The following is a 27,913-nucleotide window of genomic DNA, read 5'->3' as shown; positions in this document are numbered from 1 at the left end:
CACGCCAATTTTTACAATTCTGACCACTGTCACTTTATGAGGTAATAACTCTGGAACGCTTCAGCGGATCCCACTGGTTCTGAGAATATTTTTTCATGACATATTGTACTTCATGATAGTGGTAAATCTTCGATTTGCCTTGCATTTATTTATGAAAAGAACGGAAATTTGGTAAAAAATTTTGAAAATTTTACAATTTTCAAACTTTTAATTTGTGTGCCCTTAAATCAGAGAGTCGTGTCACACAAAATAGTTAATAGATAATATTTCCCGCATGTCGACTTTACATCAGCACAATTTTGGAAACATAATTTTTTATGTTGTTAGGACGTTATAAGGGTTAAAAATTACCAGCGATTTCTCGTTTTTCCAACAAAATTTACAAAGCCATTTATTTTAGGGACCACATCATATTTGAAGTGACTTTGGGGGGTCAATATGGCAGAAAATACCCAAAAGTGACACCATTCTAAAAACTGCACCCCTCAAGGTGACCAAAACCACATTCAAGAAGTTTATTAAACATTCAGGAAGGAAAAAAATAAACAAAACTTTTTCACAAAAAAATTAACGTTAAACCCAAACTTTTTTATTTTCACAAGGGTATCAGGACAAAATGGACCACTAAGTTTGATGTGCAATTTGTCCTGAGTACGCCAATACCCCGTATGTGAGGGTAAGTCACTGTTTGGGCACATGACAGGGCTCAGAAGGGAGGGAGCATTGTTTGACTTTTTGAATGTAAAATTGGCTGGAATCGATGGCGGACATGATGTCGCATTTGGAGACCCCCTGATGTGCCTAAACAGTGGAAACCCCCAATTCTAACCACAACCTTAACCCCAACCCTACAGTAACCCCAACACAACAGTAACCCCAACACCATAACCGTAACCCCAATACAACTGTAACCCCAACTTTACCATCTAACTGAAACATAACCCTAACTCCAACACAACCCTAACCCCAACCACAGCTATAACCCCAACCCACTAACTCCACCCCCAAATATGTCCTGATGTTGGCACTAGCCAGCCTCACAACTTAGTATTTCATTGCACATGCCGCAGTGTTCAGTACAGAACGCTGTGTGCACATGTTCGCAGACTAAGAAAACATTTAAAGACTGGCAGCCGTTAAAACGCAGCTGCCGGCCCATAGACTAGAGAAAATGTCATTGTGGGCTGTAAATGGCCAGTGGGCCTGAGGTTCCCCACTCTTGCCCTAGAGTATGCTAGATAAATATATGCCAAAAAGGATGTGTTGGGGTTCCACAATGTATGATACTTGATAGGTATGAAACATATGCTATATACATAAATAATTAGGCACTCTAGACATGGTAACACAAGCCCCAAACATAAAAACCTTAAAGGTCATTCATTCAATAAATAGCAAACTCCAGAAATGTGGACTGACTCGGCCACCATGTTTATTAATGAGGTAACCCAATAATAAATAACATGGAAAAATATGGATCACTCTTTAATCAATTAAACAATTCAATAACTAAACCATGAATCGATTACCAAGTCCATCCAGCGTAGCTGAGTGACATACCCCCCCTTTAACAAACATCATGGCAATGATGATAAAAAAAAAAAATTGGTGAGGGATAGCACTAATCTTTCTTCAAGACTGACACGGACACCTGCAGTACTAGATATTTATCAGTATTTATCAACCCCAAACCATTACCTGGTGCATTGACAAGTGTTAAGTAGACAGCTGTGAGCTGATATTAATAGCCTGGGAAGTTACATTTTTATTGCCCCCTTCCTAGACTATTAAGACCAGATCTCAGCTGTCTGCTTTCCCTCAGCTAGTTAATAAAAATCATTTCATTATTAGCTAAATACATGTACAGTAAGCTATGCATACTGCACTAATTTTATTTCTTAGCAACATCTTTTTATCTATGTATTCTATTATATTTGTTGGGTTTCCTATGAGATGATTTTTTTCTTGCCCCCACGAACTTGCACTGGCAAGTCTCGTCTGATATATGCGGCCACTTGCAGCATGCTATGATTTTTTACTCAGTCCGATCCGACCAGAGGAAAATAATCTCAGATAACACTGAATCAGCGAATAACATTAGTCAGAGTGCAATCTGATTTTTTTATAGGATGGCCCTAGTCCGATTTAGACGCAGATGACTATAAGCCCTAATAGAAACATGTCCCCACATCTGCATTTTTCACCCACTCTTTATTTTGGCTTCCAAATACTGATGTAAAATACTGAATACACTTCACATGTGGCCTTACGGTATATTCACACAGTTTTCTCCAAACAGACAAACCTGATGTGGTTTTCAACAAAAATCCATGTCAGGAATCCAGGTGTTTTGGATCAGGTTTTCAAGTCTGATGAGGCTTTTGAAGTGCTTTTTAATGCAGTCTAGTAGTACGTGCTCACGACATTTTTAATTTTTAACAGACCCTTTGTTTTCTATCACAAAACGGCTTCAGGAAAAAACTCGAAATGGCTCTGCTACCAAGTTCGCTTACATTTTCATGGTGGCTTCGCCAGCATTTTCTTCCTATATCTTCTATAAAGAGTTGCTGGCTTCCAAATAAAGCCACCAGATGAATGAACAGGTTACTTCTTTTAACAGCTCCAGGGTTTTTGAACCCTAAAGAGGTTAAAAGGAGTGTCATTAGCCGGAACATGCGCACTGCAATGTAGTTTTGACATTGCTGTGCATTATGTCCATTTTTTGCAGCAATTCCACCTGAAAAAGACGTGATGTGAACATACCATAGATAGTTTGAAGACGTTTTAAAACTTTTTTTTTTTTGCAAGATTTTGACTTTTTACTTAATCTTCTTACTTTTCCTAGGCCCTGTATGATGCAGGTGAAAAGAAAAAAGGAACAGATGTTTCTGTGTTCATCAATATTCTTACAACCCGCAGTTCCAGCCACCTCCAGAAAGGTGAGTTTACTAGGATGAAGTAATCTGCTAGCAGAATTTTTATATAACTAGTTAAAGGGACACTGTCACCTGAATTTGGAGGGAACAATCTTCAGCCATGGAGGCGGGGTTTTCGGGTGTTTGATTCACCCTTTCCTTACCCGCTGGCTGCATGCTGGCTGCAATATTGGATTGAAGTTCATTGTCTGTCCTCCGTAGTACATGCCTGCACAAGGCAATCTTGCCTTGCGCAGGCGTGTCCTATGGAGGACAGAGAATGAACTTCAATCCAATATTGCAGCCAGCATGCAGCCAGCGGGTAAGGAAAGGGTGAATCAAACACCCGAAAACCCCGCCCCTATGGCAGAAAATTGTTCCCTCAAAATTCAGGTGACAGTGTCCCTTTAATAGTGATGAGCGAGTATACTCGTTACTCGAGATTTCCCACGCACGCTCGGGTGTCCTCCGAGTACTTGGATGTGCTCGGCGATTTTGTTTCTGTCTGCATAGCTGCATGATATTTCCTAACAAACAGTCAACCCCCACATGTGTTCAGGTTGTCTAGCAGCCGCAAATCATGCAGCTATGGTGGCACAAACTAAATCTCCAAGCACATCCAAATACTCGGAGATCATCCGAGCATGCTTGGGAAATCTCGAGTAACGAGAATACTCGCTTATCACTACTAGTTAACTACGGATCAAATGTAAAAAAAAGTAAAAGTTCATTCTTTTTTTCACATAGAAGTTTGTGTTTTATGCTTTTTGCCATGACTAAAAGTAGACACTTAGAAGTGTATAGTTTGCGTGTGTTTACATTTCGCAGACCTGATGTCAACTTTATGCTACTAAAAATATATTTCACCATACATGCTAATTGGGCTGTTTCTGCAACAAGTACATGGATTTTAGTGAATTACCGTATATACTCGAGTATAAGCCAACCCAAGTATAAGCCGAGACCCTTAATTTTGCCTCAAAAAACTGGGAAAACTTAATGACTCGAGTATAAGCCGAGGGTGGAAAATGCAGCAGCTAATGGTAAATGTCATAAATAAAAATAGATACCAATAAAAGTAAAATTCATTGAGACATCAGTAGGTAAAGTGTTTTTGAATATCCATATTGAATCAGGAGCCCATATAATGCTCCATACAGTTTATGATGGGCTCCATAAGATGCTCCATATTAAAATATGCCCCATATAATGCTGCACAAATGTTGATTATGACCCCATAAGATGCTCCATAGAGACATTTGCCCCATATAATGCTGCACAAATGCTGATTATGACCCCATAAGATGCTCCATACAGACATTTGCCCCATATAATGCTGCACAAATGCTGATTATGGCCCCATAAGATCCTCCATAGACACATTTGCCCCATATAATGCTGCACAAATGCTGATTATGGCCCCATAAGATGCTCCATACAGACATTTGCCCCATAATTTACAATGCTGCACAAATGCTGATTATGGCCCCATAAGATGCTCCATAGAGATATTTGCCCCCATATAATGCTGCACAAATGCTGATTATGGCCCCATAGGATGCTCCATACAGACATTTGCCCCATACATTGCTGCACAAATGCTGATTAAGGCCCCATAAGATGCTCCATAGAGATATTTGCCCCCATATAATGCTGCACATGGCCCCATAAGATGCTCCGTAGAAATATTTGCCCCATATAACTCTGCACATGGCCCCATAAGATACTCCATACAGATATTTGCCCCATATAATGCTGCACATGGCCCCATAAGATGCTCCATAGAGATATTTGCCCCCATATAATGCTGCACATGGCCCCATAGGATGCTCCATAGAGATATTTGCCCCCATATAATGCTGCACATGGCCCCATAAGATGCTCCATAGAGATATTTGCCCCATATGCTGTTGCTGCAATAAAAAAAAAAATCACATACTCACCTCTCGTTGCTTAGGCCCCCCGGCACTTGCTATAGTCATCTGTCCGCGTTCCACCGTCGGCGCCACTGTGTCTTCCCCTTCGTCTGCTGTTCAGGCAGAGGGCGGCGCGCACTAATTGTGTCATCACGCCCTCTGACCTGAGCGTCACTGAAGAGGACGCGGAAGACGGAGCGGCGCCGACGATGGAACGTGGGAGAGGTGAATGTGCCCCCGTTATACTCACCTGCTCCTGGCGCGGTCCCTGCAGGTCCCTGGTTCTCCAGGTGCTGACAGCTTCTTCCTGTATTGAGCGGTCACATGGTACCGCTCATTACAGTAATGAATATGCGGCTCAACCCCAATGGGAGTGGAGTCAGGTCCATATTCATTACTGTAATGAGCGGTACCAGGTGACCGCTCAATAAAGGAAGGAGCTGCTGGCGCCTGGAGAACCAGGAACCTGCAGGGACTGCGCCAGGAGCAGGTGAGTATTATTAGACAGCTGCCGCTCCCCCTCCCCGGCCGACCCTGGGAATGACTTGAGTATAAGCCGAGAGGGGCAATTTCAGCCTCAAAAAATTAGTTGAAATTCTCGGCTTATACTCGAGTATATACGGTATATTGAGATGAATGGCACTGGCATCTCCAAAAAAAATCTGCTACTTAAGATAATACCTTAAAGTGATGCAAGTACTGTACATGTAATATAAGAAAAGTGTTCAATGTCAAGGACTTTTAGATCATATTTACACATGTCAAATTCATGACACTGTGGACACAAACCTCCTCAATAATCCCCAAAAGCAAGAACTGATTTCTTAAAATACATAGCTGGGATTCAGAACTAAACTAAAACATTCATTTTATTATGGATGGTTATGACATATCTCACTATAAAAGTATAAGAATACTAAGGTAGGCAACCCTGGTTATATCTGCAGGAGCCAGTCAAACATGAACCTCTAGTATTTTTTGTCCAAAATCAAGTTACCCTTAAATGGTTATTCTCAAGTTTGAAAGTTATCCATTCTCCTTGGGGATAGGAGATAACTTACCAACAGTTGTTGCCCCCAATAGTCATGGCCTCCAGCAATCCTGAAAACTGTGGATCTGAGGAGCCCTGGCTGAAAGGGAATGTGATCGATCATGTTTCCACAGCTCCATTCACTCTTAGGGTATGTTCACACGCTGCGGATCTGCAGCTGTTTTCCATGAGTTTACAGTACCATGTAAACCAATAGAAAACAAAATCCGCAGTGCACATGCTGCGGAAAAAAATGTGCGGAAATGCAGCGGTTTACATTCCACAGCATGTCAATTCTTTGTGAGGATTCCGCTGCGGTTTACACCTGCTTCATAATAGGAATCCGCAGGTGTAAAACCGCAGGTGGAATCCGCACAAAAACCACGGTAAATCTGCGGTAGTTCCGCAGTGCGGTTTACCTGTGGATTTACAAAAACAAGTGCGGAAAAATCCGCAGACATCCCACCTACATGTGAACATACCCTTGATGAGAGCACATGAAATAGCTGAGCTCTGTGCTTCCATTAGAATGCATGAAGCAGGAGTGCACATAATTAACCACTACTTCAATCAGCCTGGAAAAGCCCTGCTTCTCAGGATCTCTGGAGGGGACGCGGCGGTCAGACCCAGCGATCAGAAAGTTATTCTCTATTCAGAGGATAGGGGATAACTTTCAAACATGAGAATGTCCTTTAACACTGGATAGCTGTACTGCTATATGTCACTTGTGTGCAGTATTATCCCCATTGGGGGAACCAGATTGTATGAACTCTACTGAAAGGCCATATTAAAAGCATTTAAGTGGAACATTTCACTTTGCTAATAGTCTTGATTAGGGATGGGCGAACCTGAACGACTGTACCAAACACCTGGTGTCTGTGCACGGACCCCGAACATAGACTTTTCCCTGAAATCCCTGTTACTGTTCAGATTCAGGAGACCGAACTTCTGTCATTTCCCACGCTCATCATCAGTGCGACAGCTAAAGAAACACTGGCTCTGATCTGCGTTACTGCCGGTGATAGCGCTGCGGTTCCCATGATGTCACACATATGACAAACGTTTCTGACGGTTACAGGAGTCGGCTGATGAGAGTACTGCTCTCATCATCTTACATCTGGTCTCATTCATAGCAGCGAGAGCAGGCAAGGCTGATGAGAGTGCTCACCAGCTGGTGCCTGTGCAGTAAATAAAAAATAAATAAATGATAGGGAGTCTCTTCTATTCTTGGTAACCAGCACAGGTAAAACCAACGGCTGCGGGATACAGCCACTATCTGTCAGCTTTATCATGACTGGTTATCAAAAATATAGGTGTTCCATGCCTTTTTTTTTAAATAAAATTTTTTAAAAAATGGCGCAGAACCACCATATTTGACAACCAGCCAAGCTAAAGCAGACTGCTTGGGTCTGTCATTCTCAGACTGGGAAGGGGCCATGTATATTGGCCTTCCTCAGCCTAAAAATAACAGCCCGCCCCAGCAAAGCTCATTGTCAGCCTAAGGCTACTTTCACACTAGCGTCGTGCACTGCACGTCGCAATGCGTCGTTTAGGAGAAAAAACGCATCCTGCAAAATTGCTTGCAGGATGCGTTTTTTCTGCATTGACTAACATTATCGACGCATTGCAACACTTTGCCACACGTTGAAACCTTCGTACGACGGTTGCATCGTGTTGTGGTGGGCCGTCGGCACCAAAAAACGTTACATGTTTTTGCTGCGTTGTGTCTGCCATTTCCGACCACGCATGCGTGGAACTCCGCCCCCACCTCCCCGCATCTCACAATGGGGCAGCGGATGCGTTGAAAAACAGCATCTGCTTTATGCAGTTAATAGCCCTCTGTGTCTGTACTGCTACATACTTAGGCTGATAACTGGTTCATGCAGCTTTACATGAACACCCGAGCCTTACACTATGGCCGGTCCAAATAACTAAAGCAATTGTTACCATCCACCTCTCGTGTCTCCCCTTTTCCTCATAGTTTGTAAGCTTGCGAGCAGGGCCGTCATTCCTCCTGGTATCTGTTTTGAACTGTATTTCTGTTATGCTGTAATGTCTATTGTCTGTACAAGTCTCCTCTATAATTTGTAAAGCGCTGCGGAATATGTTGGCGCTATATAAATAAAAATTATTATTATTATTATTATATCTGCTGCCCCCGTTGTGCAGCGCTTCCACAGTATGCGTCGGTGCGCCGCAACGTCGCATTGCGACGTGCAGTGCACGACGCTAGTCTGAAAGTAGCCTAACCTGCCCTCGCTGCTATGACCGAGACCAGGTGTAGGATGATGAGAGTACAACTTTCATCAGCCAACGCCTGTGAACGGCGGTATCCTTTTTAATGCCAGTCATCTTCATGACAGAATGGGAACCGAAGCGCTCCTACAGGTAGTAACTTGAAACGTTACCGCCTATCAGAGCCGGTGTTTCTTGTGCTTTCACACAAATGACAGCGTGGGAAACATTGGATGTTCGGGCCCCCCATTCATTTGAATGGCGTTCGGATTCCAGTTAGTGAAATTTAGATTCACCGCACTCTCTCAGGATAATGATGAAAAAGGTTGTGCCAATTTATTAAAGTATAATGGGAGCGTAACAGAATATTGCAGTATATGCGATTAACAACGTTTCGGCTCCACCAGAGCCTTTGTCACGTATTCGCTGTGGAAAAAAGAAATATGCAACACAGAAATAAAATAAATAACATAAATAAAATAAATAAAATAACAAAACAATACATAATAATACATTGTAAATGCGATTGGTTGTCCTAAACGTCAAGGATAAGGAGGGAGGTGCCCACCAACACAAACGTATAAGGACGTCCATAGAAAAGCTGACCAGGGAATCAAATGTCTGGGTAAGTTGTGTATCCTGTGGGTAGGGATGATACAATCAGTGCCAGCATAGAAGGATACAGACATAATTGGAGAGAGGCAGTGCGTTGCAACATACCACATAGGAGAAACATCATAAAAGGTCAAGTCAATCCCACAATAGCATAAATGATTACCTTATTTCAGGCACAAGATAGTGTACAGATGGGGGAAATTAGGAGAATCCCAGTGGTGAGCTGCAGGGAACAGTGATATAGAATTAGATGGTATAAGGTAAAGACATAGCGCTCCTAGGAACTGATAAAATACCTTGGATACTGCACTCAGTACTCTAAATGAGGCTCCCTTCGGATATTGTGGACCTGATAGAGGCAAACAGTATGTATGTAATATACCTGTAGATGTCTAATATGCGCCTAGAGAAACTGAAACCTGTTGTACGATGTTTACCTGTAATATCGGCATTAAGAGCGGCGCTCCCGCGCTGTGCTCAGTAGCAGCGTGTGTCAGGTCTGTGGCAGGGACGGCGTGTGTTAGTTAAGACACCGCCGAACCGGAAGTGAGTAGCGCAAACCGGAAGTGACGTAACGCTATTGTGTGGAGCCTCAGTGTGCATATGCAGCTGCTGTTGTGGCAACCTTGTAACTAGGTGCCGCTCGTAGCTCAGGTTAGGAGGCTGTATGGTGCAGTTACAAGCAGTATAGGCATGTATAGAGACCCGGAGGTTAAGAAATAGTAATGTAAAGCTCGGTATCTAACACCACTGGGGGAAAAAAAAGAAATTAAGGACTGACTATTATATGTAAAAAATGCTATTACATACTAAATACTCCAGGGGAACAAAAGGCAAAACAGAATACAATGGGGTCGGGGGTGGGGTTGGGGGCGGGGGGCGGGCTGAGGTGACTCACCTATACTAGATTTAGTGGATGCTGTGCAGTCATATGTTAACGGGTCTGAAAAGAAAGGAAGGTAAAATAATTAGAGAATATAACAAGGCTCATATTAACCAATCGATCTCCCTATTGAGCCCTTTGGGGGCCAATGTGTCAAGTTTATAAATCCAATGGGTTTCACGTGCTTTGAGAAGTTTAACATGATCGCCTCCTCTTCTGGGGCGAGGGACATGCTCAATCACTTGGAATTTGAGCTGTGCTACAGTATGTCTGGATTTGGAGAAATGCTCTGGTAGTGGTAACCAGTTCTTTTCGCACCTAATGGTAGATTTATGGCTAGCAATTCTGTCCCTGATGTGTTGTGTGGTTTCTCCTATGTATAGGAGGCCACATGGACATTTGATTAGATACACGACAAAATTGGAGTCACATGTATGGAATCCGCGTACTGGATAGGATTTTCCTGTTCTTGGGTGGGTTATGGTGTCAGATTTAATGACATTCGAGCAGGACGCACAATTTAAACAAGGAAAGGTGCCATTTCGTCGGGTGCCTAGTAATCTCTGTGTGGCAGTGGGTCGCTTACCACCAACGTCAGCTCTTACGAGTTTGTCCTTGATGTTGGGTGGTCTTTTGTTGCACATTAGGACTGGTTCCTTGAACGGAGAAATGGTCGGGTATGATTTGGTTAGAAGGGGCCAGTGTCTCCTGATAATAGATTGAACTTTGGGTACCAACGGATGGAACACATGTACAAACGGAACCCTTTCTCGTGTAGTACTAGGGGGCCGAGGTGATGGAGGTGAAAGGATACGTGCTTTCTCCTTTGTAAGAAGTTTAGAAGGGTAACCTCGTGTTAGAAATTTGGAGGTCATGGTATCCAATCTATCATTGAGTGTTATGGGATCAGAGACAATGCGAGCTACCCTATTAAGCTGAGACCGTGGCAGGCTATCCTTTAATGAGCGTGGATGGCAGCTAGTATACTGTAAAAAACTATTGCAGTCAGTTGGTTTGCAATAAACATCAGTGGAGAGATTTCCATTGATATCCTTGATGACTTTGGTGTCCAGAAAGGGTACTGAGTTGGCATTATAGTGGATAGTGAACTGGAGTTCTGGGAGAATCGAGTTAAGGTACAAATGAAAGGATTGTAATGTATCTGAAGTACCTGTCCAGATGAGAAAAATATCATCAATGTAGCGATGATAGCATAAAACATGTTGTATGTACAATCCGTTAGTGAACACATGTATTTTTTCAAAATGGTTCATAAACGCGTTAGCGTAGGCTGGCGCAACGTTCGAACCCATTGCGGTCCCGCACTTCTGGATGTAGAAGGTATCCTCAAATAGGAAGTAGTTGTCATATAATACTAGTGTGAGTAGGTCTAAACAGAATTGGATCCCCTCCTCTGATATCGAAGATTGACCTAATAGGTCTTTAGTTGCCTCAATGCCTTTCGTATGCTGGATTGATGTAGAGAGACTATTAACATCTAGTGTAACAAGGATACTCTCAGGTGGCACTTTGTTAAGTCGTTTGATAATATTAAGAAAGTGACCGGTGTCTAGGAGAAAGGATTGGGTGGATTTAATCAGAGGTGTCAGGATCCTCTCCAGAAAAACTGACAGGGGAGACAGAACAGAATCCGTTGAAGCTACTATAGGGCGGCCTGGGGGGTTGAGTAGTGATTTGTGAATCTTTGGTAACACATAAAAGACCGGTGTTATCGGATGGGGATTAGTAAGGAAGGTTGCTGTTTTTTGATCGATGCTATGTTGAGACAAGTAAGTGTCAATGATACTCTTGATCTTGCGACTAATGGCTGCAACCGGATCCCTGGGTATGATTTCATAGGTATTAGTATCTGCTAATTGACGATAAATCTCACCCATGTATTGTGTACGATTCATCACTATGATTGCTCCCCCTTTGTCCGCTGGTTTCACTATAATAGAATTGTTAGAGTGAAGGGAGGACAGAGCCTGTTTTTCCGTAGAAGACAGGTTGGAGTGAGGAGGAAACAGACCAAGACGTTGTTGGTGTATAAGAGAATCTACTTCCTGATCTACAAGAGAAATAAATGTTTCTGTAGCATGATAAGTCCTAGGAGGGCAGAAGTTGCTACAATTACGAAGACCCAGGGTAGTGATAGACAACGCCGGTGGCGTGCCATCATCCCTTGAGGGCATTGGAGTACGTACATTGTCCATATTGAGTCCAAAGTGGAACTCCGCCCCCACCTCCCCGCATCTCACAATGGGGCAGCGGATGCGTTGAAAAACAGCATCTGCTTTATGCAGTTAATAGCCCTCTGTGTCTGTACTGCTACATACTTAGGCTGATAACTGGTTCATGCAGCTTTACATGAACACCCGAGCCTTACACTATGGCCGGTCCAAATAACTAAAGCAATTGTTACCATCCACCTCTCGTGTCTCCCCTTTTCCTCATAGTTTGTAAGCTTGCGAGCAGGGCCCTCATTCCTCCTGGTATCTGTTTTGAACTGTATTTCTGTTATGCTGTAATGTCTATTGTCTGTACAAGTCCCCTCTATAATTTGTAAAGCGCTGCGGAATATGTTGGCGCTATATAAATAAAAATTATTATTATTATTATTATTATATCTGCTGCCCCCGTTGTGCGGCGCTTCCACAGTACGCGTCGGTGCGCCGCAACGTCGCATTGCGACGTGCAGTGCACGACGCTAGTCTGAAAGTAGCCTAACCTGCCCTCGCTGCTATGACCGAGACCAGGTGTAGGATGATGAGAGTACAACTTTCATCAGCCAACGCCTGTGAACGGCGGTATCCTTTTTAATGCCAGTCATCTTCATGACAGAATGGGAACCGAAGCGCTCCTACAGGTAGTAACTTGAAACGTTACCGCCTATCAGAGCCGGTGTTTCTTGTGCTTTCACACAAATGACAGCGTGGGAAACATTGGATGTTCGGGCCCCCCATTCATTTGAATGGTGTTCGGATTCCAGTTAGGGTACCAGAAACAAACTTTTTAAAAATGTTTAGCCGAACCCATCGGACCCAAACATCCACAGGTTCACCCACCACTAGTCTTTTTAGAAATTTTAAAATTAACACTTTTATGTTTACAACCTAAGATGGTATATTGGTCAATATTTTGTGTCAGTATTTAGCATCAGTATTTGTAAGTCAAAATCAGCTGGGATCTCAAGGATATGTTATCAGATTAACTGATTCACCTGAAATGAAATGAAATGGAAAATGCAAAAGAAACTCTGATTTGCATTCTGTGGGTTAAATTAATAAATCTAATGTTGATAGGTTTACATTTTTATTATATTCTGTCTCAATGGAAGATTTTCAATATCTGTGCTCTATATGGTGTTATTTGATGCATTTCTTTCATCTGTTTCAATTGAGAATGTTTAAATTGCAGTATTTCAGAAGTACACAAAATACAGCAAACATGATGTGAACAAAGCATTGGACCTGGAGCTAAAAGGAGACATTGAAAGCTGCCTTACAGCCGTTGGTATGTACTGAAGGGTGATCTACTAGGATAAAATATTGTAATCACAATTGATGACTAAATGCGGTTATTCAGCTTTTTATGCATAGCGCATGGTGGGAAAAAGAGCTGGAGTGACACAGGCTTCAGATCTACTGCCTCTTTTGCATATCAATTCAAACACTGATTTCATGTCACAGTGTAGATTCCAGATGTACAGTAAACCATACCTGACCCTATACTTTCCTCACAAAAACAACCCTAGTTGTAGCCCCAACACAATACTATATTCTCAAGTAAAAGTGACCAAAGCTAATGATTAACTGATAATGATTTACTTAGTTTTTTCTCCACAGTGATACGCAACATAAATCCCAAGTACCTGCATAATAGTTGCACATTTATGCAATTCTCCATTGAATTTGGTTTCACAAAGTGTGGGCCAAAAATGAGAACCAGTACAGTATAATCATCAATACAGAAATACACATACCATTATGTCTGCCGCATAGAAGTACCTATAATATTGTACCTACAACCCGCAAAAATGTCTATCCAAATCAGAAATCACAAGGCAATTACTACTACAACAGTGGCAATATCAAAGTGCTAAGCCGTAGTGCTCAATTATACACAATGTTTATCTCCTTCATGGTCATGCATTGCTGTCTACTCATCTAACATCAGGCTCTGAAAACATAAAAAGCAATACGCTATGCTTTGCTCTTATTTAGACAAACCCTAAAATTGCACTTTTCAACTTTATTCTGAAACTGGAAATGTTTAAAATACCAGATTTGTAAAAAAATGTGAGAATGTTCCGTGTAACCAAACACTGAAGGCAATATGTCAGTAGACCCACCCACCTATCTACAGTACACGGGCATGTAGGTCATGGGAAGCTGAATTAAATGATACCTTGTTATGTGCTATCTGATTTATTATTCCAGAGAAATACCCATTTTTCTCATATGTAAATGAGCTGTTAAGATCTATGGATCAGACACTGATCTCCCTGGTAATCTGCCTCCAAAGCTTATTGTAAATGAATGGATGTGTTACCAGTGTGAGACATGTAATGACTGACAGTTATAATCACACTGAGCAAAACTGATCTTAGTCTACCATAATTATAAATACTTCTGCAGCTGCAGTTGTCCTCTTATAGTGCTGTCAGTTCTATTCTGACTCACGTCAGTGCTGCTTCTCAGCTGAGAAAGGTATGTGCTCATGATGGCAGCTGATCTTGACAGATGAGTTAGTCTTGAGCTCTGTTACTTCAGCGTGCAGCCATCCTGACATACAGTGAAGGAAGTAATTATTTGATTCCATGCTAATTTTGTAAGTTTGCCCACTGACAAAGACATGAACAGTCTATAATTTTAAGGGTAGGTTAATTTTAACATTGAGAAATAGAAGATCAAAAATAAAATCCAGAAATCACATTGTATAAATTATATAAATTTATTTGCATTTTGCAGTGAGCAATAAGTATTTGATCCCCTACAAACCATTAAGAGTTCTGGCTCCTACAGACCTGTTAGACGCTCCTAATCAACTTGTCACCGGCATTAAAGACAGCTGTTTTACATAGTCACCTTTATAAAAGGCTTATGTCCAAGACCAAAGAGCTTTCTAAAGATGTCAGGGACAAGATCATAGACCTGCATAAAGCTGGATTGGCTACAAAACCATAAGCAAGACGCTGGGTGAGAAGGAGACAACTGTTGGTACAATAGTAAGAAAATGAAAGAAATACAAAATGACTGTCAATCGACATCAATCTGGGGAACCATGCAAAATCTCACCTTGTGGGGTATCCTTGATCAAGAGGAAGGTGAGAGATCAGCCTAAAACTACAGAGGGTAAACTTTAACAGTTTTACTCTACTCACCTGGGAAAGGCGGTCCGGGGTGATCCGGTTCGATGGGTGTTGCAGGTCTGGGTCCGGTGCCTCCCATCTTCTTGAGATGCCACCCTCCTGATGCTTCATTGCTCCACAGCATCGCGCTCCTGTGCAGGTGTACTTATCTGCAGTAAAGTCCTGCTGTGCACAAGCGCTGGGAAAGGTTGAGGCCTTATGGAGGGAGTTGAAGCTCCGAGTTGCCAGGCAAGAGCATCAAAATCTTATTGATTTAGAGATGATCTGCAAAGAGGAGTGGACCAAAATTCCTCCTGATATGTGCGCAAACCTCATCATCAACTACAAAAACGTCTGACTGCTGTGCTTGCCAACAAGTGTTTTGCCATCAAGTATTAAGTATTATTTGCCAGAGGGATCAAATACTTATTTCTCACTGCAAAATGCAAATAAATTTATATAATTTATACAACGTGATTTTCTGGATTTTATTTTTGATATTCTATCTCTCAATGTTAGAATTAACCTACCTTTAAAATTATAGACTGTTTGTGTCTTTGTCAGTGGGCAAACCTACAAAATCAGCAGGGGATCAAATACTTATTTCCCTCAATGTATGTATGGTATCCGTGAATAAACAAATGCCAAATGAGACTCGGACATGTGAAGGGGGCCTAAAGCATAGAGCTTACTAGACTAGTGGTGCACACGTACTTTACCTATACGTAACTGGCCACTCTTAGACTGCAATTTGGCCGGTAACGTATGCAGCAAGATGTACACTGAAGAATGAAATATCCATTCGTTCTTGTGAACTGAAGAGGTTTTTATAAAAAATTTACATTGCTGAGTTTCTTATAAGCACTTTGCAATTTTAACCATTAAATAACTTCGGACAACCCCTTTAAACACCATATCATACAAGGCAGTGCCATTAACTCCTTCCTGACATGCGCCGTATAAATACCGCTCTGTGGGAGCTGAGTTCCTGCAAAGAGAAGTATATAGATGGTGCAGGCTCATGCTGAGTGCCGCCACAATCAAATGCGTATGTCAGCTCTGTATGAGAGCTGACATCTGGCACCAACGCCCACAATTGGCGCTATCACCGATTGCGGACGTTTTAACCTTTGTGATGCCACTGTCAATAATGACAGCAACATTGTGGGGAACTGCATAGAGAGGATGCAATCGCATTGTACCGATGGTCTCTGTGGTGACCCCGAGCTGATAGATGGCCGCGGGGTCACCCAGGGACGGTGATCTGTCAACTCATACTCGTAGTACGAGCTGACATGCCTCCTCCCTGCATGTCAGTCGCTAATCTAATGCTCTGCAATGCTAAAGTACTGCAGAGTAGTAGATCAGCGATCTATCAGTGTGAAAATGTAAAATCTGGGGTTAAAACTAAATTGGTAGTAAAAATGTAATTATTTTTTCTTCACTGCCCAAGGGTATAAAATTCAGTGACGCACCTGTGTTGTCAATATGATCATTTCCCCCCTAGATTAATTCATTGAAAGGTGTAGTTTGTAAAATGGTTTCACTTATTGGGCTTCTGCTGTTCTGGCACCTACGAGGCTCTACCAATGTGACATGGCCCCCTCTAAACAGTCTTCATTGTATCATTGTACTGTATATTAGCTTTCTGACGGGGCACTCTGCCTTTCAGCATGTGGTGGATTTTAATTGCAGCAGGGTCCTTCCTACCCATAAAATCAGACTTGAAAGAGAGGTATTCACATCTACCCAGGATTTCATACTTCAGTCTTAGAGAGGTATTCACATTAGACACGTTAGGACCCATCAGTTTTGAGACCACTTTGTTGTTGGTTGCTGGGCATGCATGAATTGCCCAAATTATGTGCTAAGCGTCTCATTTTTTCCTAGTATCCAGAAGCAGTATTGCTATTCATATTTCATATATTTCACATTGACTTTCTTTAGCACTACAGAGTGCATCTTTTTTGGTTATTGTATATGAAGGTAGCTGCTCCTAGTTGGCACCTGTTCACATTAGCTTGGAAGTGCCATTCAGCCTTTTTGTCATTGTACAACAAATTTTGGTGTCCACTTTTTTTCTGTTACCCTTGGGAAAATAAAAACATTTGGGTTAAAAGTTAATTTTTTGTAAAAAAAAAAGTTAAATGTTCATTTTTTCCTTCCACATTCCACTAAATCCTGTGCAGCAACTGAAGGGCTAATAAACTTCTTGAATGTGGTTTTTAGCACCTTGAAGGGTCCAGTTTTTTGATTGGTGCCACTTTGGTGTATTTTCTGCCATATAAGGCTCTCAAAGTCATCTCAAATGTGATGTTGTCCATAAAAAAAAGTGGTTTTGTAAATTTTGTTAAAAAAATTAGAAATCGCTGGTCAACTTTTAACTCTTATGACTTACTAACAAAAAAATATGTGCTGATGTAAAGTAGAAAGTTGTGTGAAATTGTTATTTATTAAATATTTTGTGTGACAAAACTCTCTGATTTAAGGGCATAAAAATTAAAAGCTTAAAAAATTGCTAAATGTTCCACCTTTTTGCCAACTTTCTGATATTTTCACAAATAAATGTAAGTTGTATCAAACAAATTTTACCACTATCATAAAGTTCAATATATCATGAACTATACCACAAAAAGTGACACTGGTCAAAAATGTAAAATTTGGCCTGGTCAAGAAGATGTAAACAGGCTTCGAGGTGAAGTGGTTAATGGGAATTTGTCTGCAGATTTTTGCTACCTCATCTGGAGCAGCCTGACGTTGGCAATGAAAAGCTAAATCAAACAATGTATCACTTAGAAGTTCTGCGCCCAGTAAACTGATACAATCAGAGTTTTTCGATTTAACATGAAGCAGAGCTTAGGAATCTAACCCCGCCCACACCAGGCTCACAGTGTACAAAGTCCATCGACAGTGAAATACTCATCACAGGGTGAGGGGGCGGTGCCGGACTAACCCACTTTGACAAGTGACACATCCTTGAATTTTGTGTTTCAGCCTCTATCTCCTGCTGTCTTCAGCCGAAATAGCAAAAGCTTGCTGACATATTCCAATTAACAAAATTTAAAGGAAAACATAATATATTAGCAGCAGCTACAGTTGTATACAATAAATACTTTAATTCGAGGGGGTTAAAGTCATTGTTATACTTTTCTCGACCATATGAAAATGTGTTTTCTCATCGAAGCAACTTTTAAGCACATATAAGCTCATAAATCAATATTGGTGCTTATTGCAACTAAAGAAAAATAAATGTTGTTGTTCAGTTTTTCTTCTTGCCTTTAGAAATTTTTTGAACACCGACTGCTAATTTCTTGCAATAGGAATGCAATCAAATAATAAAGTATCATAAAATGTATAACCTGTTTCTTTATTTTACAGTGAAATGTGCCACAAGCAGAGCTGCTTTCTTTGCGGAAAAGCTAAACCTATCAATGAAGGTATACCATAGCTGTTTTAGACTGTAAAGAAAATATTTATTTTAGCCCCTTCATGACATGTGTCTTACTAGCACGTGTCCAGTCCCTCCATTTGATGAGGGCTCCAGTGCTGAGCCTACCTCTTTCCTGGCACATGTCAGCTGTTTTGAACAGCTGACATGTGCCCCTAACAGACGCAGGTAGAATTGTGGTCCATCCATGGCTGTTATCCTGTTAAATGCCGCTGTCAATCGCTGATAGCGGCATTTAATGTGACCGCGCTGGAAGCGTGTCACTAGTCACGCCCATCGGCTCCCGTGTCACATGACCGCAGGTCCCAAATGTGTTAACATGACAACCCGGTGTCTACAAGAGACTTCTGTGGTTGTCATTGCTTGATTGTTATGATCACCGCCCAGCTGTTAGTGCTCATAGCAAGTGAGAAGCAGAGGCGACCATACAACTGCAGCTTCTAGTCTTCCATGGAAACTATTGAGGCATGGAAAAAGTACAAAAAAAATGTTTTTTTTTTTAATATAAAAAAATAAAAAAGATATGAAAGTTCAAATCACCCCCATTTGCCCCATTTAAAATAAAACAGATTAAAAAAAAATAAAAAATGCACATATTTGGTATTGCCGTGTTCACAACCGCCCTGTCTATAAAACTATAAAAATAATTTACCTGATTGGTAAACAGCGTAGCAAAAAAGTCAAAATGCCAGAATTACGTTCTTTTGGTCGCCACAACTTTGCATCAAAATGTAATAATGGGCAATCAAAAGATCGTATCCACACCAAAATGGTTTTATTAAAAACATTAGCTCGGCTGGGAAAAAATAAGCCCGCACCCAGCCCCATATGATGAAAAATGGAGACGCTACGGGTCTCGGGAAATGACACCGATTTTTTTTTAAACAAATTTTGGATTTTTTTTAGCCATTTACCGTATATACTCGAGTATAAGCCGAGATTTTCAGCCCAAATTTTTGGGCTGAAAGTGCCCCCCTCGGCTTATACTCGAGTCACGGCAGCGGTGGGGTCGGCGGGTGAGGGGCTGAGGGCGCTGGGGTATACTTACCTAGTCCCAGCGATCCTCGCGCTGTCCCTGCCGTCCCACGGGCTTCGGCGCTGCAGTTTCTTCCCCTCTTCAGCGGTCACGTGGGACCGCTCATTACAGAAATGAATAAGCGGCTCCACCTCCCATAGGGGCGGAGCCGCTTATTCATTTCTCTAATCAGCGGTGCCGGTGACCGCTGATAGAGAAAGAAGCTGCGGCACCGAAGACAGGAGGGGACAGCGCGAGGATCGCCAGGACTAGGTGAGTATAGCATATTCACCTGTCCTCGTTCCAGCCGCCGGGCGCCGATCCATCTTCCCGGCCGGCGCCTCCATCTTCCCGGCGTCTCTGCTCTCTGACTGTTCAGGCAGAGGGCGCGATGACGCATACAGTGTGCGCGGCGCCCTCTGCCTGATCAGTCAGAGCAGAGACGCCGGGAAGATGGAGGCGCCGGAACGAGACGCCGGGAGCTGCAATCAAGGGAGGTGAGTATGTGTTTTTTTTTCTTTATTGCGGCAGCGGCGGCACAAATTTATGTGGAACATCTATGGGGCACAGTGAACGGTGCAGAGCACCGTATATGGCACAGCACAGCTATGGGGCACAGTGAACGGTGCAGGGCACCGTATATGGCACATCTATGGGGCACAGTGAACGGTGCAGAGCACCGTATATGGCACAGCACAGCTATGTATGGGGCACAGTGAACGGTGCAGAGCACCGTATATGGCACAGCACAGCTATGGGGCACAGTGAACGGTGCAGAGCACCGTATATGGCACAGCACAGCTATGGGGCACAGTGAACGGTGCAGAGCACCGTATATGGCACAGCACAGCTATGTATGGGGCACAGTGAACGGTGCAGAGCACCGTATATGGCACAGCACAGCTATGTATGGGGCACAGTGAACGGTGCAGAGCACCGTATATGGCACAGCACAGCTATGGGGCACAGTGAACGGTGCAGAGCACCGTATATGGCACATCTATGGGGCACAATGAACGGTGCAGAGCACCGTATATGGCACAGCTAGGGGGCACAATGAACGGTGCAGAGCACTATATGGTTCACACCTATGGGGAAATATGAACGGTGCAGAGCACTATATGGCACAGCTATGGGGAAATAATGATCTATTTTTATTTTTGAAATTCACCGGTAAATGCTGCATTTCCACCCTAGGCTTATACTCGAGTCAATAAGTTTTCCCAGTTTTTTGTGGCAAAATTAGGGGGGTCGGCTTATACTCGGGTCGGCTTATACTCGAGTATATACGGTAAATAAAAGATAACCTAGACATGTTTGGTGTCTACGAACTCACACTTTTTTTGCAATTTCACCGCACTTGGAATTTTTTTCCCGTTTTCGAGTACACAATACGGTAAAACCAATGGTGTTCAAAAGTATAACTTGTCTCACAAAAAACAAGCTCTCACATGGCCATATTGACAAAAAAATAAAAAAAAGTTATGGCTCTGGGAAGAATGGGAGCGAAAAATGAAAGCGCAAAAATGAAAAAGGCGTGAAGGTTTTAATAAGCCTATTGGAATATATTGTAAATTTGAATTATACTTGTTCCCATATAGCAAAAATATGGGTGATTACATCTGCATATTCTTTTTGCTGGTCTCTATATTCAAGTAGTTATCCACCATGGTGTAACAATCACCTGCCGCTATGGATGCCTCACGCTGACTACTTCTGCTTGTCCGCGGTTCACACTTTCAGACAAACATCAGACCAGCAGAAGTAGTAAGAGTGCAGCTACCCAATAGTGATGGCTGGAAGGCTCACGTAGTATAACCGTGTCATATGAGCAACGGGGCAAACTGAAATGCTGAAATGGCACCAGTATGGGAGGTTTGTATATGGTCTTTATACTTTATAAGAGAGATTACTTCCTTTAAAAATGGTTTGTCCAAGTAGTGGACTACCCTTTCAAGACATACAGCTTGTGAAAATTTAGACTGAGAAGAAGAAAAAAGAAAGGGGGTGCAGAGGCAAAGCCTACATTGTGCAAAAGTGGCCACGTTCCAAGACCAAGGAGTATAGTGGTCGGCATTTCTATGGTGGTGAAAATGGGGACATGATTTAGTAGCACCTATTAAAGGTATATTCCAGCTCACTTTCACATAGAGAGGTGATATGACAGTGATATAACTACTGATATAATTTCTGGGTCATGTGGGCGGTCGTGTGCACCTGTCTATCCTGCAGTAATGCAACTCAAGCCTTAAATTCGAATGAATATGATGAGTGTATGATTCTTGCTGATTGCGCAAGTAACTCGCCAGATATCAGTCGATGGGATATGACCAGCCCAACTCATCTCTGGATGGGCGAGTGAACAATGTGAGAATATCCCTTTAACAACAAAATGTTCTTCTTTGTGTAGCTTGTTAGTGGAGCTCTCCTGTCCTCAGAATGGCAGCTGATGTAGGAGCATGTGATGAGACATGTCCATCCTTCGTCTCCAACTCAAAAACAGCTTTATTGTATGCAGAATATTTTGATAGCTAGGAGGCTGATGGACAGGTCTGGTCACATGCTCCTCCACCAGCAGCCATTTTGAGATCAGGATAGCTGAAGTCTGTGAGAAAGGCTGCAGTAGCAAACACAGGAGGAAAACGTGAATTACTTACATATTAGTAAGTGAAGCAAAATCATTTTCTGACCTGGATAGAATTTGCATCTATTACATTAAATGGTTTGATATTGTGTTCACATGAGAAGTTATATGCGTCTTCTTTTCAACAGGGCTCTGGAACTAAGGACAAAGCTCTGATTCGAGTTATGGTTTCCCGCTCAGAAATAGACATGAATGAAATCAAGGCCCACTACAAGAGAATGTATGGGAAAACTCTGCATCAGGCAATTTTGGTAAGTATAATAATGTAAAGAAGAACCCAACTCTTGGTATGGAGATATTTGTTAGATGCTAAAGATGATAAGCGAATAATGTGGTCTGATTTGCCACTTACTCCAGAACTTTAGACTTACCAGTCTATACACTACAATGGGATAATCGATTTCTTTTTTTCTTTACATATATTGCAAAATGTATTGTAAGAACATTATGAACCTATTTTCAAGTGGGTAGAGATCTATAATGCTTTACCCATACATTTTAAAGCTCTTTAAGAATTGTCTCTTTCAGATGCCCTGGTGCATTGGCAATCGGGATAATGGTGCTTGAGGTTGATGTCAGCTGTGAGTTGTTCAAAAACAAGCCCTGGTGTTAGTAATAGAGAGTTGTCTATCAGAAAACCCCATTACTAACCCCGTAATAAGAAAGAAATACACACAAAAAATACTTGTTGGCAGTAAAAACTCCCCCACACTTTCCATGGTTCACCAGTTTATTAAAGGGAACCTGTCACCCCCAAAATCGATGGTGAGGTAAGCCCACCGGCATCAGGGGCTTATCTACAGCATTCTGTAATGCTGTAGATAAGCCGCCGATGTTACCTGAAAGAGGAGAAAAAGACGTTAGATTATACTCACGCAGGGGCAGTCCTGCTCCGATGGGTGTCTCAGGTCCGGTACAGCGCCTCCCATCTTCATTCCATGACGTCCTCTTCTGGTCTTCACGCCGCGGCTCCGGCGCAGGCGTACTTTGTCTGCCCTGTTGAGGGCAGAGCAAAGTACTGCAGTGCACAGGCGCCGGGCCTTTCTGACCTTTCCGGCGCCTGCGCACTGCAGTACTTTCCTCTGCCCTCAACAGGGCAGACAAAGTACGCCTGCGCCGGAGCCGCGGCGTGAAGACCAGAAGAGGACGTCATGCGGACCTGAGACACCCATTTGACCAGACCACAGCGGGACCGCCCCTGGGTGAGTATAATCTAATGTCTTTTTCTACTCTTACAGGTAACATTGGCGGCTTATCTACAGCATTACAGAATGCTGTAGATAAGCCCCTGATGACGGTGAGCTTACCTCACCATCGATTTTGGGGGTGACAGGTTCCCTTTAAAAAAGAAAAAAAATCCCACACAGCTCAGATGTAGTCCTTTGACAGATTCACCAGACTACATCGAATTCAAAGTGCAGCGAATCCACCATGCAAAACCTATTGAGCCTCGGTCTGATGCTCCATAGGCTCCATAGGCTTTGCAAACAACCACTTCCATGTCACGCAGAACTACACGAGACTCTGAAGAGCAATGACATTGGTAACATTACCGCTCTTCAGATGTTCCAGGTCGCACTGCACTATGAGTGACCCAGCGACTGTGAGCGGTAATGTTACTGACATCACAGCTTTTCAGTGTCGCCTGGTTTCTTGCAGTGCTGGGTGACCCGGAAGTGATTGTTTTCAAAGCTTATGAACCATCAGAACGAGGCTACATAGGTTTTGTACGGAAGATTCGTGGGACTTTGAAAGATTTGCTGGACTTTGTCAGATTCACAGGACTACATCTGACCTGCGTGGTATATTATTTTCTTTTTTTAATAAAGTGGTGAACCAGGAAAAGTGTAGTGGGAGTACTTATTTTAAAAAAGTATTTTTTGTGTTTCTTTTTTTATTACTGAGTTGGCAATGATAGACACCTCTCTGTTATTAGCACCAGGGCTTGATGTCAGCTGTGTTTTTGACCACTTCACAGCTGACATCAGCCCCAAGCACCATTACCCTGATTGCCAATGCAGCAGGGTGTCGGGAAAAACCAAAGCGAAGTTCCAGATTGGAGCATGTCCTGTGATATTCCACTCCTGAGGCAGCTGCAGGCTTGTATTTTAAGGCCGAGAAGGGCCTAATAACAATAACCTAATCAATAGCTTGGGAAGGTCTAATACATGTAAAATAAGCCCTATTTGCAAGGCACAAATATGATGGATATCTATCTATCTATCTATCTATCTATCTATCTATCTATCTATCTATCTATCTATCCATCTATCTATCTATCTATCTATCTATCTATCCCATATCTATCTATCCCATATCTATCTATCTATCTATTTATCTATCTATCTATTTATCTATCTATCTATCTATCTATCTATCTATCTATCTATCTATCCATCTATCTATCTATCTATCCCATATCTATCTATCCCATATCTATCTATCCCATATCTATCTATCTATCTATCTATTTATCTATCTATCTATCTATCTATCTATCTATCTATCTATCTATCTATTTCATATCTATCTATCTATCTATCCCATTTCTATCTATCTATCTATCTATCCCATTTCTATCTATCTATCTATCTATCTATCTATCTATCTATCTATCTATCTATCTATCTATCTATTCCATATCTATCTATCTATCTATCTATCTATCTATCTATCTATCTATCTATCTATCTATCTATCTATCCCATTTCTATCTATCTATCTATCTATCCCATTTCTATCTATCTATCTATCTATCTATCTATCTATCTATCTATCTATCTATCTATCTATCTATCTATCTATCTATCATGTATTACCTTTGCACATCTTTAACACAAAAACAGGAATTTCTTGAATGCATTGGATTCCCATACATGTCACAAGACGGCATACGGATTTCACATGGATGTCATACAGATGTCACACATTTGGTGCACACGTACACAAGAATGGTACACATGGATAGTACACATGTACACACAGATGGCCAAAAGAAAACCACATAACTAGTAAATATGGTCCGTCTCATGCATGCGTTTTTTTAAACAGACGTGTGAAGAGGGTCTAACATACTGCAGTCGCTGTCAATTCTTATGGTTATTTGCCTCCCACGCGACCTGCTAAAAATCAAAACCTACCTACAGGTTGTAATAGAAAAAACAAGCCTTCTCTAAAAGTTATATTCTTTTTCTGGACATGTTGCAGAAAAACTTTTTAAATTTGATATCGCTGTAACAATTCTGATCTGAAAAATTATTCTTCCAGACTATTTTTTTACCTTCCAATGAATGCCATAAAAATAAAACCCAAAAAACAGTGGCCGAGTTGCATTTTTTCACCATTTCACAGCACTTGTAATTTTTCCACACATTTTCCAAAATATTATATTTTTAAAATGAATTGTGTCATTCAAAACTACAGTACAACTCGTCTCACAAAAGTCAAAGCCCTCTAACAGCTATATTGACAGAATAGAAAGTTATAACTCTTGGAGGAAGGGGAGGAAATAACTAAAAAGCCAAATTGAAAAGTTACCCAACTCTTTGGGCTCAAGGGTCTCCCGACTGGCCAAGGGTCTCCGGACTGGAGCACGATAGCTTAATCTATTTTTTTGAGACTGTCACTCTCGGGTTGGGAGACCCGTGGCCGTCCGTGCGTTGTGGTCTGTGATCGGAATGAGAACCACAGACTTTTGAATGACTCCAATCAGGTAAAAGTGGTGTTCAGCATTTTTTTTAAATTGCCCAAAAGTGAATGTGTTAAAATATCAAAATAATAATTACTGACCTTATAAATACCCTGCCACACCAATGCTTCTTTACTGATTGTTATTGACTGTAATAATAATAACAAGCCACAAATTCAGACTAGATCACTTCAGTCAATTATTGACCTCACCACCAGTCTCGTGCCGTACATGCAGGCACCAGCAATGAGGCCAGTGAATGAATGCGGTGGTCTCACGTGCACATATGACACTTATTCATTGGGGAAGTAAAAAAAGATAGGTGGTACTACCAGAGTGGCAGGGGACAAGTATAAGTTATTTATACGTTATTTTGATATTTTATCACATCTCCTGCATTGATAAAATCAATTGATTAGTTCAGAACAACACCTTTAACATCTATCAGTTCCTATAAATACTGATGTAAAATACTGACCAAATACTGCTAGTGTGACGGCAGCCTTACTTGTAAAAATCTATTAAGAAATACAGAAAAAGAGATACCTACAATTATAAAGGGCAGTGGAATTTCACTCTTTTTGTATCTGAAACGTACAGTATTTGCATTTCTTAAACTATTACACAAGAATAGTGATGAGCGAATATATTCGAATATATTCGAGAATCTTTTCCAAAAGACTACTGGAAAAATTAAACTGGGGGCTGGATCCGCCAAGAATACTCCATCCGTATGCCCTGTTTCTTATGTTTCACGAGTCCATTTAAGAAAAAAAAAAAAAACACAAAACTTCTAGGATCGGCCGATTTCACTCGACCCGACTTTTGAAAAAGTCGGGTTTCGTGAAACCTGACCCGATCCTATAAAAGTAAAGGTTGCTCAACCCTAGCGTGAGCACCAGTCCTGGCAGTGATAATATCCTGGTGATAAATTCTTCATTGAAAGTAAACAGCACACAGTCTGATAAGTGACACATTGCTGAATTCAGTGTTGTAAGCCTTACATCTTACTGTTCTCAGATTACATAGCAAAACCTGCTGACAGATCCTGTTTCAGAAATGCTACATCTGTATTTTCCTTTCTAATAGTTTCACTTTAATGGGGTCATGCCCTAAGCTATTTTATGGATCTTTGTGTTACATATCAACATTAGATTTTTATAAGCTCATATTGTACCTCTGTGTGTAAATCCAGTGTTAAAGTGAATCTGTCACTTGATTCTTGCTGCCAAAACTATAGGTGGGATGCATACAGTAGAGCGTTGCTGCACAATTACTGCCAGGTAAATATTCTTTTAAACACTCCAGCGTCTGAGAGAAAATATAATTTAAAGGGAACCTGTCACCTGAATTTGGCGGGACTGGCTTTGGGTCATATGGGCGTGGTTTTGGGGTGTTTGATTCACCCTTTCCTTACCCGCTGGCTGCATGCTGGCCGCGATATTGGATTGAAGTTCATGCTGTGTCCTCCGTAGTACACGCCTGCGCAAGGCAAGATTACCTTGTGCAGGCATGTACTATGGAAAGACACAGCATGAACTTCAACCCAATATTGTGGCCAGCATGCAGCCAGCGGGTAAGGAAAGGGTGAATCAAACACCCCAAAACCACGCCCATATGACCACAAACCTGTCCCGCCAAATTCAGGTGACAGGTTCCCTTTAAAAATCCAGCCCTGGACCATAGCCAAAAAACAGACTAGTCCAACTCTGCCCCCCGGCCATCTCTTCCCAGCACTGCTGAAAGTAATTGACAGGTCTCTTGCATAGTGAGAGACCTATCAATCACCTCTAGTGGTGCCTGGAAGAGTTGGCCGGGGGACAGAGTTGGACTAGTCTGTTTTTTGGCTATGGTCCAGGGCCGGATCTTTAAAGTATATTTTCTCTGAAACTCCAGAACTTTTCAGAGAAAAATATACTTGGCTGCAATTGTGCATCAAGGCCCGGATTTAGCCTGTGCATGGTTTGGGCAGCAAGAATCAGGTGACAAGTTCACTTCAACCACCAAAATTGAATTTTGACAATCTCCACTTTATTGTTTTATAGCATGATCAAGTGGCACATGGAAACACCATGCAATATAATACATAACTGTAGTGACTCCATGTGCATGCAGGATGTATATGGCATGTACTTGACACGTCCGTCTCTATTTATTTTTTTCAATTTGCA

General features: G+C 41.9%; 1 protein-coding gene and 1 long non-coding RNA gene across 2 annotated transcripts in view; one reads left to right on the top strand and one right to left on the bottom strand.

Moving 5' to 3' along the window:
• Nucleotides 1-27,913, top strand: part of LOC138675258 (annexin A1-like) — a 41,934-nt gene that overhangs the window by 13,740 nt on the left and 281 nt on the right. The window contains exons 9-12 of the mRNA XM_069763323.1: nt 2,846-2,939; nt 13,015-13,110; nt 18,326-18,384; nt 22,183-22,305. Of these exons, the coding sequence (XP_069619424.1) occupies nt 2,846-2,939; nt 13,015-13,110; nt 18,326-18,384; nt 22,183-22,305 (372 nt within the window). The remainder of the gene's footprint in view (nt 1-2,845; nt 2,940-13,014; nt 13,111-18,325; nt 18,385-22,182; nt 22,306-27,913) is intronic.
• Nucleotides 8,607-9,266, bottom strand: LOC138675262 (uncharacterized). The gene is made up of 4 exons (XR_011320654.1): nt 9,149-9,266; nt 9,008-9,060; nt 8,875-8,934; nt 8,607-8,735 (listed from the first exon to the last, which is right to left on the bottom strand). It is a non-coding gene; the product is annotated as an uncharacterized lncRNA (long non-coding RNA).

The sequence above is a fragment of the Ranitomeya imitator genome, chromosome 1 (genome assembly GCF_032444005.1).
Source record: "Ranitomeya imitator isolate aRanImi1 chromosome 1, aRanImi1.pri, whole genome shotgun sequence".
Lineage (NCBI taxonomy): Eukaryota > Metazoa > Chordata > Amphibia > Anura > Dendrobatidae > Ranitomeya > Ranitomeya imitator.
This window is presented reverse-complemented; position numbering and strand designations above follow the sequence as displayed.